The following is a 16,437-nucleotide window of genomic DNA, read 5'->3' on the forward strand; positions in this document are numbered from 1 at the left end:
GACCTCCTTAATTGTTCTCTGAGGTCAGGCCTCGTCGCCTGGGTTCTGGTATTTTCCATTCACTTGCTGCCTGCCAGACCCTGTGCCAGACAGCCTCGAGCATGCATTACCTTAGCACATCTCCACAGCAACCCTTCCCGGGTGGCCTCTGCTGTGTCCCCCACTTCACCGAAGCAGAAACCGAGGCCCAAAGGAGGGAAGTAACTTGGTCAAGACCTCAGCTCAGATGCCCCTGGAAGCCTAGTCTCACACCGCCCCTCCTCCTGCACATCACACAGGACCCCCTCTGTGTGTCCCAGCGTCCTGGGCCCTCACACCCTCCCAGAGCCCTTGTCACACTTTGGAGGGGCAGAGACTGTGTCCACTATGTGCTCCGAAACCGGAGGAGGGGCCATGGCTGGTGAGCCACCCCTCCCCCCACCTGCGTTGGGCCCCAGCCCTGCCAGAGCACACCTGTCTCCTTGGGGCCGGGTGCGCCTCGCCAGCACGTACACTGGCGTCAAGCAGAGGCCTGGTGGAGGGCAGGGGATGGGGAGCCCGGCGCTGCTCTCCCAGTTGCCATGGATGGGTGCCCGGAGACAGCTGGGCCCTCGGCTCATTACCTGGTAACCGAGTGCGCACGGTGTGCGCTCCGTTCCCATGCTGCCTGGAGCACAGCAGGCCCTTCCCCAGCCTCCGGCCCGCTCTCAGCAAGAATGTGTAACGCTGAGCGATGCACCCCCCACCCCCATCCCCGGACGGGGGCCTGGCAGGATGCAAGTGAGCGATGGCTGGCATCACCAGGAGGAAGATCGGGATTGACGGTGCCCAGTGGGGGGACTTGGGAACGGGCCTCCAAGTCGTCTTATCAGGGCCGGCCTTTCTCTTCTCCTCTACCCTCCGAGGGATGGAGATTAGAACGGTTTAAGCAGCCAGAGCCCACACCGTGCTGTCACTGTTCAGGGGACATAACTATAAGCACCAAATGCTGGCCTTCCACACATATGGCACAGAACTGGGCACTTAGGGAAGGATTTCAAAGTTTATTAAAAATGCAGGGAAGGAACGGGAAGGAAGGAAAAAGAAAAGAGGAGAAGAAAAATCTCGATCCCTGTTGGCGTGTGTTCAACGTCAGGCCAAAAAACAAGATACAGTTCTCCTTTTTTAAGTTGTTTTTGCTTTACTGAGATCGAAGAGGTTTTTAATCAGAGTGGTTTTCTCAATGGGAGCCTAAGCAATCCTCTCCCGCCTCCAAATCTGAATTTCTGGCAGTGCTTTCCTTGCTTTTGCTGAAGAAGGCAGGGCTGAGGGACCCGCCCCCGAACACCCAGGAGATGCTGGGCTTGGCCCACTCTGACCCCGTTCTGGCCAGAAGCTTTTCTGGGAACCCCACCCCTTTCCCGGGCCTGGCTGGGCCCGATTGCTGCCTTCTGTGTCCGGGACGGGACCCTCCAGCCCTCGTGCGGGCTGCTGCCGCTGGGTGCTTTCCTCCAGAGCTCCACGGGGGACTGCCCTAGGGCCCGTGGGAAATCCCATGGCCTTCCTCAGTACCCCCAAGAGGATACTTCCTAGGGCCAGTTCCTTGGCGGACTCCACAGGCCACAGGAGCCATTCTGTATGTGGTCAGAGACTCGAGGCCTGACCCGCTGGGCCTGTACCCCCTGTGAAGGAGACGAGCAGGCCTGTGTGTGGCCGGAAGCAGAGGCCCCAAGGCTCCGGGGATGCCCGGCCTCGGTGCTTCCACGCTTCCTTTCAGCTCCACTTCCCAAGAATAAGAAGCAGCCTGACCTGACCCAGATCTCAGGCGCAGCCCTGTGGCCCCATGGCTGTGGGCAGAAGCATCACGTAGCGTTGGCAGTGGCCTGCACCGGCCAGACCCTAGCCCCCAGGGTCTTTAGCCCGAATTCACCTTTCCTGCCAGCACCTAGCTGTGTCCCTTGGAAAGACTCTCGCAGCTTCCTTCTGACTAGGACTGGAGAGGGCCCAGTGTGAAGATTTCCTTCCCTCCTCGAGGGCTGGAAGGCTGAGCCAGTTGACATCTGGGGCCTAATCAGCTGACCAGGGGCCGAGCCAAACTTGTGACAAAAGTTTCTTAGAGATAAGTGGGTAGAGTGAAGTGGAGGCCTCTCCAGCCATCCCCTTGGCAGAAGCTCAGACCCAGCCGCGTCTTCCATTTCCTGCCGGGCGCTGCCGGTCAGCAAGTGTTCAGTCAGCATCTGCGAGCTGCTTCGCCCTGGGACTTCAGAGTCAGGAGCCTCAGTAGGAGGCCAGGACGGACCCCCCTGCCCAGGGAGTCGGCCTCGTTCAGCGCTGGGTCTCCAGCCATTCCCAGGGTGGCGAAAGCACAGCCAGGGAGAGTGAGAGAAGGGGCCTCCCACAGCAAGGGGTTTTCCAGGGCTGCTCTGTGGACAAGGTGTTGGGACAGGGAGGGCCTGGTCGGACTAATAAAAAGAAGAAAGGCGGCGCCGCCCTGGAGATCCGGCCTGTGGCCTGCTGGGGTGCAGAGCGGTGCCTGCCCGCAGGCGCCCCATCCAGATGGCCACTTACCTCCCACGCCAGAATATGCCCTTGGCCGGTGTCAAGTTTCCTAGAAGCAAGGGCTTGCTCAGGAATCTTTAGGCCTCCTTGACCTTGCTCCCCAAGCCACAGAGGGTAGCCCCCCCCCACCGCCTCCCCCACCACGGCCTTCCTCTCAGAGTTGCTTTGTCAGATGTTTTCCCCTCCCAGTTGTCACCAAGCCTTTCAGTCCACCGATGGCCAGCTCACAGCTCACCCCACTCCGGGACCAGGACCCGGGACCAGCTGATGTGCCTTCCCTACCACCACTCCCCCGCCCCCCAGCTTGTTGCCATGGCAACTGCAGGCACTCCTGCCCCTGCAGAATATTGCTTTCTTATAACCTTCTTCCTCCTCCCTCTCCCCCCCACCCTCTTTCTCTCACACAAAAAGAAAGCACAAGTGTTTTATATTCATTTTGCAAAAAGCTGTGTAGCGCATACTAATTGGCGCGGCTTCCTCTTGCTTTCTTTGAGCCTTGCCTCGTTCTCAGAGCCAGGACTGCCGGCCAGCGTAGGCTTGGGCCCAGCCAGCCTGCTCCTTGGAAGGGGGCGAACTCCATTTCCAGCGGCCGAGCTGCGGGCCTTTCATCCAGGCCTTGAGCTGGTGCCCTGCGAGCAAGGCTGCTGAGGTCACCGTGTCCTTGTCTACAGACCAAAACCCTTGGTTTTGGTTTTGGGAGCACCCAAAACGCTGGCCTGGCACAGAGATTCAAAGCCAGGTTCAGCCGGAAGGCAGAGCACGGCTCTCCCTTGGTCCCTGTTGCTTGGTCCTAGCACCGTCTCCCACCTTAGCATTGCCTCCCCGGACTGCTCCACACTCCCTGGGCAGAGGCAGAGTCCTGGCCTAGGCCTGTGTCAGGATTATTACTCCGTAGCCTCAAGTTCAGCCCCCAGGGCTCCGTGGGATTTGCTGTCAGCTAGGAGAGCGCCAGCATCTGGATTCCAGGGCCCAGGAGCCCTGGAGTGGTCCCCACAGATTCCCCACTCTTTTTTCAAGCTGTTCCTTGCCGACCTTTTGGCAGCCCCTTCCTCTCTTTGCGTCTTGGAGGCTGAAGGAGATTGTGGTGCTCTTCTCGGACTCCCATTGGAAAGAACCAGGAGGGTGCTGTGTGTGTGTGTGTGTGTGTGTGTGTGTGCGCGCACGCACACTCTCGTGTGTTAGGGACATGTGGTATTGTCCCAGGCAGGGCTAGCTTTCAGATTTTTGCCAGTCCCCAAGGACCAGAGATAAATCTTCTGATACGTAAGCACCAGAGGAGTGGCTGGGATGATTGAAGGAACCTGTAGACAACATCTCCGGCTTTAATTGTGCAACTGAAGTATAATTTACATTCATTTGCCATTTGGTGTTAAACTTTCCAAAATAAGAGAATTCAAAATGTAAAATACACATTTTTTGCTGGCTGCTGCTCTCCAGTGGGGCTGGAGGAAGAGGTACAAAGATGTCCATGCAGATTTTCTCTTTGGTAGAGAAATGAAATCTGGAGCCCGGCACATATGCGTTGGTGTTCCTGCCCAGTCCCTGAGTCAGGACCACTGACCAGGCTCAGCTGGGGTACCAAAAATCTCGTAACAGAAGGGGAACTTGGAGTGTCTCCTATAAGGATGACAGCCTTCTGAGGGTGAAGCTCTTTTGGCATATGTGAGGAAACAGACTCCCCATCACCTGCAAAACCAAGTTCACACCTCTTTGTCTGGGTCATAGCTCTTGGTGGACCTGCCCCTGCCTCTAACTTTTGCCTCATTTCTGGCTGTGCCCTCTGTTAAATAACCAAAGTTCAACTGAGCAAATTTAAAGATCACAGTGGCTTTATTCTCCAGTTCGTGAAACAGGCAGTAACATCCCCATCTAGCAATAGAGAGAAGCTGTAGGAAAAGAGAGGTTTTTAAAGGCAGAAAGGGGCAGAGAGAGAAAATTATTTGCAAAGAATGCATTGTTTCAGGCAAGGTCACCTTTCTAAGAGGACCGGAAGGGTTCTGCTAGGAGGATTATCTCACTAGTGCTGACCAGGTAATTCCTTGTTGACTGGCCAAACGTTGAAACTGCAATTATGATAGATATTAAGTCTTGGTGTGTGGTGGGATTTAGCCCAAATGACTCCATTTAGGGCCTGCTGTCTGCTGTGTAACACCTACCCCAACCCCATGCCCCACTCCAGAGCTGAATCAAAGCTCTGGTTCCTGGATCGTGCCATGTGACTTGGACTCCGTGTCTGTGAAAGGTGGATACTAGTTAAGAGAATGCTTTGCGTGCCTCCCTCTGCACCTGGTTCCCCAGCAGACCACTCGCCTGGTACTTCTGCAGCCTCTGGTTCCCCACAGGCCAGGCTGCACATGCGTGGCATTGTAAGTGTTTGTTGACCGCCTGTCTCCCTCCCCAGGGTCACTGTGTTGAGAGGCAGGGCCATCCGGTTGCTCTTCGTCTCTCCAGCCAGCACAGCCCCTGGCCCACAGTGGGTGCTTATGGCTCTGGGGGAGCGGTCCGAGGGGTGAAGTTAACTGACTGCGAGTCAGGACTCTGACCACAAAGCCCAGTGAAGCGGGCTCCCTGATCCCTTGAGCAGGTCACTGTCTGCACCAGGAGACTGAGAGCTAATGAGGGGGTTAATTCTAGCTGGAGAGGAGAGCTTCCTCCTCTGGTCTCCTGGGCCTTTGCAGCCTAGCCCCCAGGCTGCTCCGAGGGTGGGCCAGGCCTGTCAGGTGCCGGTGGTTCTTCACAAGCATCTTTTCTGGTAGGGGAATAAATACCTGCCGGAAGCCTGGTGTGGGCCCCTATGGCTCTTGTGGGGCCGGGATATAGCTGAGTGCCAGCCCGGCCCCTGCACTTTCCTCACCGGCCACATCTGACCGCCAGGATTTGCCACCAAGGGGATGTGTGCCTCGGCCCAGCCACACAGCCGGCCTGGGGAGGAGCAGCCTGCAGCTCCAGGCCACAGTAGGGCTGGCCGATGCTGGGAGAGGAAGGCACACAGGGCTCCTCCCTGAGTGCCCTCAGCCTTCTGGGGTGTCAGAACTAGGCGCAAGATTGTGGAGAGTCTGCAAGGCCCACCACCTTGGGCTGTGGGCACAGCAAGAGCAAACTGCTGTACACGTACCTCTGGACTGGGACTTAGGGCACCGATTTGGGGTTGACTTGATTCTCTCTCTTTTTAGATACAGTTTGTCAACCATAAAATTCTCCCTTTTAAAGTATACAATTTAGGGGTGCCTGGCTGGCTCAGTTGGTGGAACAGGCAACTCTTGATCTTGGGGTCGTGAGTTTGAGCCCCATGTTGGGTGTAAGGATAACTTTAAAAACCTTTTTAAAAAGTAAAATATACACCTTAGTGGATTTTTATTATTTTGACAAGGTTGTGCAGACATCACTATCTAATCCCAGAACATTTTTCCCATCCCAGAGAGAAACCCTGTATCAACCAGCAGTCGCTCCCCATGTCTCCCTCCCCCAGCCCCCCGCAGCCACAGGCTATGCTCTGTCTCTACAGATTTGCCTGGTCTGAACACTTCACATAAATGGAATGATCGTACAGTATGTGGCCTTTTGCATCTGGCTTCTCTTACTTAGCAAATGTCTTCAAGGTTCATCTGTTTTATAGCATGTATCAGAACTTCATTCTTTTTCTTGCCAAATAATGGGTCCTCACGTGGATATGCCCCGTTCTACTTAGCCATTTAGCGGTTGCTAGACATTTGGGTTTGTGCTGTTGTGATACCCAGTGAACAGTGCGTATTTGGGCTTCATTCCTCGTTTGGGCACACAGGTCCAAAAACCCTTGGAATTTCCTGAGTGTTGAAAATAATATAGGTGACTTTTGTTAGGTTAGTGAGACAACATGGATGCCCAAAAGGATGGGGGACTGGTTGCCAGGAGAACCAACCACGAGATGAGAGCATTGAACTTCCAACCCAAGTTCAAGGAAGAGAGGGGGTCCCGGAGGTTGAACCAGCTGACAACAGCCAGTGGATTTCATCAGCTCTACCTATGTGATGAAGCCTCTGGAAAAACGATAGGATGGGGTTTGGAGAGCTTCCGGATTGGTGACCATCTGGAGATTTGGGGAAAGTGATACCCCAGGGAGTATGAAGCTCTGGGCTCCTTTGCACAAACTGTGCCCTGTGCCTCTCTTTTATCCGGCCGTTCCTGAGTTATATCTTTTTATATGAAACCAGTGATCTAGTCAGTAAAGTGTTTCTCTGAGTACCGCAAGCCGCTCTAGCAAAGGACTCAAACCCGAGGAGTGGGTCATGGGAACCTCTGCTCTGTAGCCAGTCATCAGAAGCACAAGCGACATCCTGGCCTTGTGATTGGCACCTAAAGCCGGGGGGAGGGGAGGGAAAGGCAGTCTCATAGGACTGAGCCCTCACCCTGTGGGGTCTGCCGCTCCCTCCAGGCAGCCGGTCAGAACTGAGTTGAATTGTAGTTGAACTATAGGACCCCCACCCCCAGCTGGTATCAGGAAAAAGCACATCAGAATCAGTGTCAGGACATTTGGGTTGTTTCCGTTTTCTAGCCGTGATGAACACTGATGCTGCGAACGCGTCTGTGTGAGTCCTGGGTGGACACGTTTTCGGTCCTCTTGGGTAGACACTGGGGGCCGAAGTGTGGTGACTCTGTTTAACTTTCTGAGGCAGGCCCTGAGTTAGTCGCTCTCACCTCACCTCCCTGCCCTTCAGACCGTGACTTGCTTGGACGGTTGAGCATCTTGAGTGCGTGGCCCGTGCTCAGGCCACTGTCTCCGTGGAACACGGTGCTGTCACCCCCCTGGCTGACTTTTCCCCCAGCCCACCCCCTCCCTCCGGTGTCCACTTCTGCTACCACCGCCGAAGTAGAGAGCTTCCTGGAGAGCAGATGGCCGGGGCCTCGCGGCTCCTGAGCCTCGCCCTACCAGGCCCCCAGCTCTTGGCCTGGGCACAGGAGCGCGCTCATTGCTGCCATCTGTCTAGGCCGCTTAGCCGCCACGATCTTCAGCCAGCATGGATCCGTCCCCTGCAGACCCTGTGGTCAGAATGTTCCAAAATCACACATACCTGTGCAGGAGAGGCCAGGCGAGCATGGGTCTCCCTGCTGGGCCGTGGGCAGAGGCATGTTGGATTCCCCTGTGGCCCCAGCACCCAGCACAGTGGCTGGCACTCCGGGGGGGGGGGCACCCCGGTGGTGCAGAGAGCCAGGGAGCAGCGATGGAAAGGACTCAGTTAGACGTGGGCGGTGACGTGTGTGTGAGTGAGTGCTGCATCCAGCCCAAAGGAGGCTGGAGCATGGCAGGATGGGGAACAAAACCACCGTGGGCTTGTGGGACAATTGAGTGCTGGGCACGCTGTGCTGCTGGGAGCAGGCCTGGGGCCAGGGCTGACAGAGACGATACCAGAAGTGATGACCAGGGCCAGGCAGGAGGACACATTGGCAGGTCACTTGCACTGAGACAGGAACCACTCTGAAGCTACGAGGAGAGGATAGTAGCTTTGTCCTTTTTTATTTTTTTTTTTTTAAGATGAAATTTGCGCTTTTAAAATACACAGTTCAGGGCACCTGGGTGGCTCAGTAGGTTAGGAGTCTGCCGTCAGCTCAGGTCATGATCCCAGGGTCTTGGGATCAAGTTCCACATTGGGCTCCTTGCTCAGCAGGGAGCCTGCTTCTCCCTCGCGCAGCCCCCCACTCCTGCTCTCTCTCTCTCTCTCTCTCTCTCTCATTCTCTCTTAAATAATTTTTTTTAAGTCTTTTAAAAAATATATACAGTTGAGTGGTTTTTAGCGTATTTACAAGGTTGTGTGACCATCACTACTATCTAACTCCAGAACATTTTCACCATCCCATAAAAAGCCCTGCAGTAGCCTTATCTTGACTGTTGTCACCATATTCCAGCCAGCTGGTCTGTCCTGGTACACACGACCCACCCCCCCACCCCACTGTGACCCCAGCCACGGGTGCTCTGTGTCACTGCCACAGGTCCAGGACCAAAGCCTGTGGTTGCCGTGGCAATTCATCTGTCCCTAGTCACCTGTCCGTGCCCAGCAGGCACCCACCGAGCACCACGGACAGTCCTGGGGGCACACGTGTGCTAGGCCAGGCACGTTCCTCTTGTGAGCAGAGAGGAGTCGGGGGAGGGAAGGGGCAGGCAGCCTCCCTGCAGCGTGCTCAGCGCCCTGCTGGCTGGATGTGCGGCAAGAGCAAGAGGGGATGAGTGCTGTGCGGGGGCAGGCAGCCTCGAAGGGCATGGGGGCTTTGGGTTCTGAAGCAACCCCGGGGAACCTTGTGACACACATCACCGACCGGCGCTCACGCCCAGCTGTTCTCCGTGCTCACCTCTGTGTCTTCCCTGGAAGAACGTGGCAGGTGGGGATCAGGCCTGTGTAGGACCATCAGGGAGGCAGCTGAGAATTGAACGACATGTCTAGGAGGAAGTCCCCCTTCTTGGAGCCCAGAGTCCCGTTCTGACTGTAGAGGGTAGCCTGGAGTCACCTCTGGAGGAGAATCTGCTCTGTGGCCAGATAGTGGGCCGAGCTGTGGCCAACACACCAGCCGTATGGCCTAGTGAGCACTGTCAGTCCCTCACAGGGTTAACCTTGGGGCATGGCCAGCCCAGGAGCCCAGGGACACACACCACATGGGCTGCACGCCGGTGCCTGAGTCCCACATCTTCCGGGACCTCTCAGATCCCTGCTTGGGGGACTAGAGAGGAGTGGTCATGGGAAAGCTTACTCCCATGCTCCTGACTCCAGCTTCTTTCTTCCACTTGCCCCCATCTTCGCCTGTGTTTTCTTCAATCCTTTCTTTTGCAGAACTTTCTGAGCACTATTAACAGCCATAGTCTTGCCGGCTTTCACCAGCCTGTCACCCTCTGCAGACCCCTCTCCGCCCCCCCGGAGGCAGCGCTCTGTCTCCAGCCACAGCTCTCCAGAGGCCCTTGTCCTTCATCCTTTGTTTTTCTCCCCAGGTTATCCTGAAGGATCTAGAGGTGTTGGCAGAAATTGCTTCCTCCCCTGCAGGCCAGACGGATGACCCAGGCCCCCTGGATGGCCCTGACCTCCGGGTCAGCCACTCAGAGCTTCAGGTGCCCACCCCTGGCAGAGCCAACCTGCTGAATACTCCCGGTAAGTAATCCCCTTCTGGCTACAGCCAGGGGCCCTGGGAATGCTGGTGCTCATTCTCGTCCTAGACTGGCCGCTCTGGGCTGTCGCTCTTGAGCTCCAGAGCTCCAGTAGGTGTGTGAGCAGTCAGAAGTTGCCTCTGCTTTCTGAGAGGCAGGCCGACCTTGCCCTCCTGCTGCCTCCCCGCCCCTGCAAGAGGCCCTCACATCCCCTTTCTCTCATCTTCGTGCTCTGTTCATACTTTTGAACCATCAGCTAAATATAAAACCATCTGAATCAGCTGATTGTCTCTTTCGCTGGGGCAGCGTCTCCCCAGTCAGGAATCAGGGGGCTTTGGAGCCTTGGGTCTCACAGGTGGAAGACTAGGCAGCCATTTCCTTCCTCATCAGGGAGCTAAAAATAGCAAACAACATGGCAGGCAGCCCAGGCAAGAGAGGGGATGATTCAAACAGGATGTTTCTGGGCAGTCCTTGGACTTGAAGGTGGCCATGGTGTTCCTGGGGCTCGCCCCTCGGGGTCCTTCCAAATGGCAGGAGGCTCTCCTCCCTAGGCCAGTGCAACTCCCAACTCCTCCCTCCCAGGCAGACGTCAGTTCCCTCCAGGGACATGATCCTGGGAAATGCCAAGGATGCAAGCTGATAGGAAAGTCCCAGCAAATCTTGGGTGTTTGCCTGGGGTATGTCTTTGTCTCCTGAGTGGTTCTTGACATCCAGTTACAAGGTCCTAGATGGCTCCTCCTTCGATGCCGAAGCCAAAAGTCAAAAAGATTGAGGACCTTGCAGTGGCAGCTTCCGTCCTGCCACTCTAGCAGACTGCGCCCCTGGAGGCGCTCTGGTACCCTGCTCTGAGAACACCTGCTCAGCGGAGCCCCCGGGGCCCTGCTGGCCTGGCCGTACCCCAGGGCTGCTAGGCCAAGTCACAGAAGGCCAGTGCACTAAAGACATCTCCCTGGTGACTTGTGAAGTCAGGAGCTCCCCCAGCTCCTGCAGTGGGGTGTCACATAAGACCCCAGGCTTCAGGCCACTGCTGCTGCACAGGCTGTGCCTGCAACTGGTCGGAAGTAGCCAGCTGTTTCTGCCTAAAGCAAGGAAGGGGGCTCTGGTGGCAGCACAGTTTCCTTCTCCTGTTTCCCCAGGATGCAGCGGCTTCCTTGCCCAGGAGCCCAGTTTCCTCCAGGCAGTCAGAGGCCATGCTTGGGAGGCTCCCACATCCTGACCCTGGGACACTCAGGGAGGTCCCCACCCTCTGTCGCGCAGCCCGGGAGTCCGTTCTCCATCCTGTGTCCCACGTCAGCGCTCGGCACCCCTAAGTCCCTGGGACAGATGGCAAGAATGCCAGAGGTTGAGTGTGGGCAGCAAGGCATGGCGTGGGGGTGGGGTCTCGGTGAGAGGGCGGAGGAGCAGCCGCGAGGGGCTGAGGGTGAGAAGTGACTGCAAGAGGGGCAGAGCGAGGAGAAGGCATCCTGTGGGTCGGAGCCAGCCCTCAGATCTCCCTCCACAGGAAGCAGTTGTCCAGAAGGAATCTTCTCTCCTCCTCAGGGTGAGGGAGGCCAAACCTGAGGCAGCGCAGCCTTGGGCAGGGGAAGGAGACTTCTGTCTCAGTCTCCGGGACTCCCAGATCTGTCCCTCTACCTCTAAGGTGTTTTGCCTCTTTCTCTGGGCACCAAGTAGCTGATGACTTCTTAAAGTGCTTACTCATGAGCAGAGAGATGTGCTGGCAAATGACTCAGGGCCCAGGTCTGCTGGAGTGGGCGGGGCATGTGCCCCGGGGAGGCCCAGACCTGGGAGCTCCAGGAGCCCCCCTTTTAGCCGCTGGAGAGCAGGAGCTGAGGGGAGTCTCAGACAGCTAGGTGCTCGGAACCCTGGCTCCTGGCCCTGCCCAGGTGGGTGGGCTGCTGATGGGGCTGAGGTGGTGAAGATTTGCCCCAGCTTACCAGGGCTGTCGGACTGGCTCACATCAGCCAGGGACTCACCCTGAATTCATAGAAAAACAACCAAGTGTGCCAGATGGAAGAAATTCCATCCTGGAAAGAACACTAAGGAAGTGCCTACAGTCAGTATCACTTCTTGCCTCAAGGATCCACAGCACTGTGGGCCACCACGTGCACTCAGCCTGAGACATGTTCCCTACAGAGAGTGTGGGAACCACACGTGCGTGCCTGTCCGCAGCTGGCACCAGATTTTTTAAGTGGGTCCATGATTTCAAAAGGTCAAGTTCAAACCAGTAAAGAGAAGAGCACAGGAAACCAGAGCTGGGCCCCATCCCCTCTCCTGCTTCAGCCGCCTTGCGGAAGGCACTGGCCAGGCACCAAGGACGTGGGGGGTGGCTGTTTGGGTCAGAAAGCACGCAGGAAGTGTACAGTCATTCATCTGTGGGCTGCTCCTTCTCCCAGAGCTTCTCAGGCATGCAAGAGGGTCATTCTTTCTGTTTCCATCCGGGCATGCACGTGGACAGAGGCTACAAGGCCAGCCCCTCTTCCTGTTTGGATTTGGCTTTCCTCTGGCTCTGCTGTGCTATGTCCTTTTAGGATAGAGAGCCCCCACCCCTGCAGGGAAGGGTCTTTCTGGAAAGCCAGGGAGGCAGGGAGTGGAGCAAAGATGAAATCCTTGCGTTTGGAAGGAGCTCAGTGGCCCAGCCTGCTTGCTCCCTGGGTCTGTAAACTCAAATAGTGCAGGTTTAGTTCGAGGGCTGGGGCAGCATCACCACCTGGGAAGCTGCCTCAGGGGCTTAAGGCACCTTGGCTGCAGTCCCTGGGGCCTGCAGAGTTGCCTGCAGGGGGCATTCCTCCCACCTGGCTTTGTGCAGACAGCCCCCTCCAGGGCAGAGCTGATGGTCTTGCTTCTCCCACCACCACTTGGTTGCTGACCTTCACAGAGCCCCAGGCCGGGAAGAGGCTCACCTCAGGGGCATTCAGGAGGGGGCTACCTGGGTAGGCAGCCCTGAGGGAAGCCCGAGTCCTGCTGTCTCCTAATTGCGATTTGGTGAAATGAAATGGAAACAACCTCTTGGGGGTCCTCTGGGTGGGCAGCTTTTGTGCATTCTCTGCCCGTCTCCACTCAGGGACGCCGGCTGAGGCCCCCTACGCTCTGAGGAGAGGGGGGTGATGAGCCCCCTTCAAGCCAAAGGCTCAGCAGAAGTAGGAGGCTTCCGGAATCAGTCCCTTATTTGAAACATGCTGGGCCCTCCTGGACCCTGGATGTTCCTGCTGCAGGACAGGGAGCGGCCTTGGCTAGGCGTCACAGCAGTGTGGCTGTCTGAGGTCAGAGGTCAGCCCAGGACTGATGTTTGCCCCCAAAACCCGGTCTTCCCTTTCCTTTCCTTCCAGCCAAGTGGGCGCGTTCTTAATGGGATAACTGCTTACATCATTGAGCCCTGTGGGGTTCTCAGGTCCAAGGTGGAGTTTGACCCGGCTCTAAAAATGGGCAGAGATGAAATATTCTGATTTCATTTCGTTCCTTATCATCCTGGCTGGTGTGGCCAAATTTACAAACAAGTTCTAGAAGAAACCCAAGAAGCCATCCCTGGGCATTGTTCCCAGTAGTAACGGTAACTGTAATACATTAAGCTTGTTAGGACCGGACGATGTTGTCCAGAGTGTCACCTCACGGAAATTCGCTGTGGGTTAGCCCCTCGACTCCTCACGACAACTGTGAGAGAAAGCACTGTTGTCATTCTTAGCTGGGAGAGGAAGGTTGTAGTAGGTGTTGGTGCTGACCCAGGAGCCCAGCCTGAGAGTCTCCTGTCTTCACCCCAACGCTTAGAGGAGAAAAGCACTTGGCCAGCCCTGGAAAATTCTACCACCCAAGGAGGGGAGCAGAGCAGTGGTGGCCAGGCCAGCAGTCCATGCTTCTCCTGTGGGGCAGTGGGCCACGGCCCCAGCCTGGCCTATCTCTGGAGGGTAGCCCTCCTCTGCACAGTGACTTCAGGGGCCCCCTTCTGGCCTCAGTGGCCTCAGCCACTCATGCCTCCTGCCTCCACTTCCTCCAGCCACACCAGACGAGTTCCCAGCCCCAAAAGCCTTCTCTGTTGCTCTTGGAGCCTTAAAAGGCCTCCTTCCTACATACTCTTCCAGATGGCTTGGGTGCCAGGGTCAGAAGGCTCTAAGTTGTACTCCTCTCGGAATGCCCACAGTTGGGCGCCCAGGAGGGGTTAGTACCTTTCAGAGTCATTAACATGCTGGAAGGAGGGGATGCCAGACCCAGCCGCCCCGTCACCAGTGCCATATCGAACATTCCCCTAGCACCACTGTGCAGGTCTTTGCTTGTCGCCAGGTGGACAGCCTAGCCCTCTGCAGCACAGGCTCGGTCTCCGAGATGGCCCTCAGGCCCCTTCCTCCTGTGTCTCTCCAGGGCCGCCCTTGCCCCCACCCCCAGCAGCAGTCGTTCCTGGCGCCGCCCCTCTCTACTGCTCTGTCAGCTGGAAATTCCTCCAGGGACCTGCCGTGGCCCATTAGCTTAACTCTTCCTCTGAAGCAGGCAGCTAGAAAGCCCCCCAGATGTGGGTCACTGCCCAGGGCCGAGGGCTCCCCTGCCTCAGCTGGGCCGGCTCACAGCAAAGATGGTAACTGCCCCTTAGATCGAGTCCCAAGGGTGCTGTTGTCACAACTGTCTTTGCCACCCTTTTATCCATGTGGCCTTGGGGCCTGGGCCTTCCGATTCAGCAGGCTCCACGCCTCGAGAGACCCTGCTGCTTGGAGTCCGAGGCCTTTTCTTCCAGCCCCTTGATCCCGTAAGGGAAGCTGCCCCTTCCCCACCTGTGTCCCTGGGTTCCGTGCCAGCCTCCCAGTCATGCAGCCCCCACCCCGGAGGAATCCCGTGCCAGGCACTGTGCTAGGCTCCTTAACCCCGTGGGGTTCCCAGACAGGAAGTGGCCCCAGAGAGGGTGTCACTTCCTCAGGCCTGCCCTGCCAGTTGGCCACAGGGCCTGGATCTGCCCCAGCCCCCCGGCCTTTCCTCAACACGCTCTGGGCGGCAGGGTCCAGATGCCCCCCGCCACGGAGGAGGGGACGGGCGAGAGGGCAGGGAGCCAGCAGGGACCCCGCCGGCTCTGGGCCGGGCCATGAAGGCTTTTGCATCTGGTTTTGTTGAACTGTAAGTCGTTTTGCCTATTGAGGCCAGAGCTATTTTTATCCTGACATGTGAGGCTCCTTCACGTCATAGCCACAAAACTCAATCTAAAGCATCCCAGGGAAGGCTGTTTGTGAGGCGCTGTGTGGATCCTCATGTCGCCACATCAGGTTTCACTTAGCACCATCTGCACGGCTGGCTCCCTGGCCGCCCACCCCACCAGCCTGGGTTTGTACTCCCAGCGCTCCCGACAGCATCTGTCTGCCCCTTGGCCAGCCAGCAGTCACGGGCACTTCCTGCCAGAGCCGCTTGTCCAGACTTCTCCAACGAGGAGTGCCAGGTGGGCGGCATTCAGCTCAGGGGCCGGTCCCCGGCGGGGTCGGGGAATGGAGACCCCATGCTCCCGGGCCCCCTGAAGAGCATGCCTCTCTGGAGACCCAAGGCCCGCTTGTCCCCAGCCCCCTTGCTGGGCCCCAGCCAGAACAACTGGCACCCCGTCTTCAGCGGGCCCGCAAGGCTGTGGTCAGTGCCGCCGAGCGAAAGCCTCCCGGCCCTGGCGGCCCTGCAGCTCCCCAGGGCACAGTGTTGGGGCACCTGCCCGGAGCTGGGCGCTGGGCTCCTGTCCAGGCTCTGCCTCTTCCTAAAGGACTAGCGGCACCTGGCCCAGGGCCCCAACCTGTGGGAGAGCCCAGCAGAGGTGGCTTTTGTGGGAGAAAAGAGGCTGGTTGCCTGCCCGGCTGTGGAGGCTGAGCCAGAGGCGGGGAGAGGTACTGTGCGCTGCTGCTGGGCAGACGTGAGTTCAGCCCAGAGAGGCCTGTCATTCCTTGTAGTAACACTTCGCAGCATGAGTCTGCCGTCTCTCCGCCCCACCACCTCCTCCCTCGCCTGCAGCCCTGATTCTCGCAGGTTCTGTCTCAAGCCAGCTGGGGCCTGAGGAGCTGGTTCCTCAGAAAAGGGGCTGATGAGCCAGTGGGAAATGGAGGCTGGAGAGACCAAGGAGGCCCTCACCCTGTCCATGGGGAGCCCCAAGGGGACCCTGTCCTCGACCAACCCACCCAGGAAGGGTTTCCTGCCCTTGCCCAGACCTGCCCTCTCGACACAGTTGGGCCGGGATTGCAGGGAGCTTTCCAGGCTCCTCCTCGAGAGAGCCCGTTCTGGCGGCTGGGACAGCCTGAGGGACAAAGATCCCTGCCCAGCAGCTGCAGGCCCTGGCAGCTCCCGGACACTCCCATCCGCCGGGTCTGGCTCTCAGGCAGGCGCCCGGCCCCCACGGTTTGCACGCAGCCTCCTGCTCTCCGTAGAGTCTTTACACGGGAGCGCCGGGAGGGCTGAGCTGTGGAAGCTTTCCCAGCAGCCACCGCACCGTGAGAACGGGAGGGAGTCATCCGCCGGGGCTTCTCCCAGATGTCTCTCTGCTCCTCTCCCTCCTGCGAGGGGGCCTCGACTCCGGGGGCTGCCATACGGGCCTGGTCGTTGAGCCTTAATCGTGTGGCCCAGAGGGGGCTATGACTAAGACCAGAATGTGTTCAGAGCAGCCCCAAGCCTTGTCTCCTACCATCTCAGGCCAGCTGTCAGCCGAGGGGCGGGCAGATCTCCCTCCCCAAATGTGGGGCAGGGGCTGGGGACAGTCACAGGTGATCCCATCTTCTCACAGCCTGCCTGCCTCCCAGCAGAGCCCTGGGACACCGTCCCAGATCTGAAGTCTCCGCTCAAGAGACTTTCCAGACTGTCCCGCAGCCCTTGGTCGT

At 57.7% G+C, this 16,437-nt stretch overlaps 1 protein-coding gene across 1 annotated transcript in view; it reads left to right on the forward strand.

The window, feature by feature from the left end:
• Nucleotides 1-16,437, forward strand: part of VAC14 (VAC14 component of PIKFYVE complex) — a 98,309-nt gene that overhangs the window by 38,662 nt on the left and 43,210 nt on the right. The window contains exon 13 of the mRNA XM_004754040.2: nt 9,470-9,626. Within this exon, the coding sequence (XP_004754097.1) occupies nt 9,470-9,626 (157 nt within the window). The remainder of the gene's footprint in view (nt 1-9,469; nt 9,627-16,437) is intronic.

This window comes from Mustela putorius, unplaced genomic scaffold (genome assembly GCF_011764305.1).
Source record: "Mustela putorius furo isolate JIRA1106 unplaced genomic scaffold, ASM1176430v1.1 tig00000174_pilon_pilon_pilon, whole genome shotgun sequence".
Classification (NCBI taxonomy): Eukaryota; Metazoa; Chordata; class Mammalia; order Carnivora; family Mustelidae; genus Mustela; species Mustela putorius.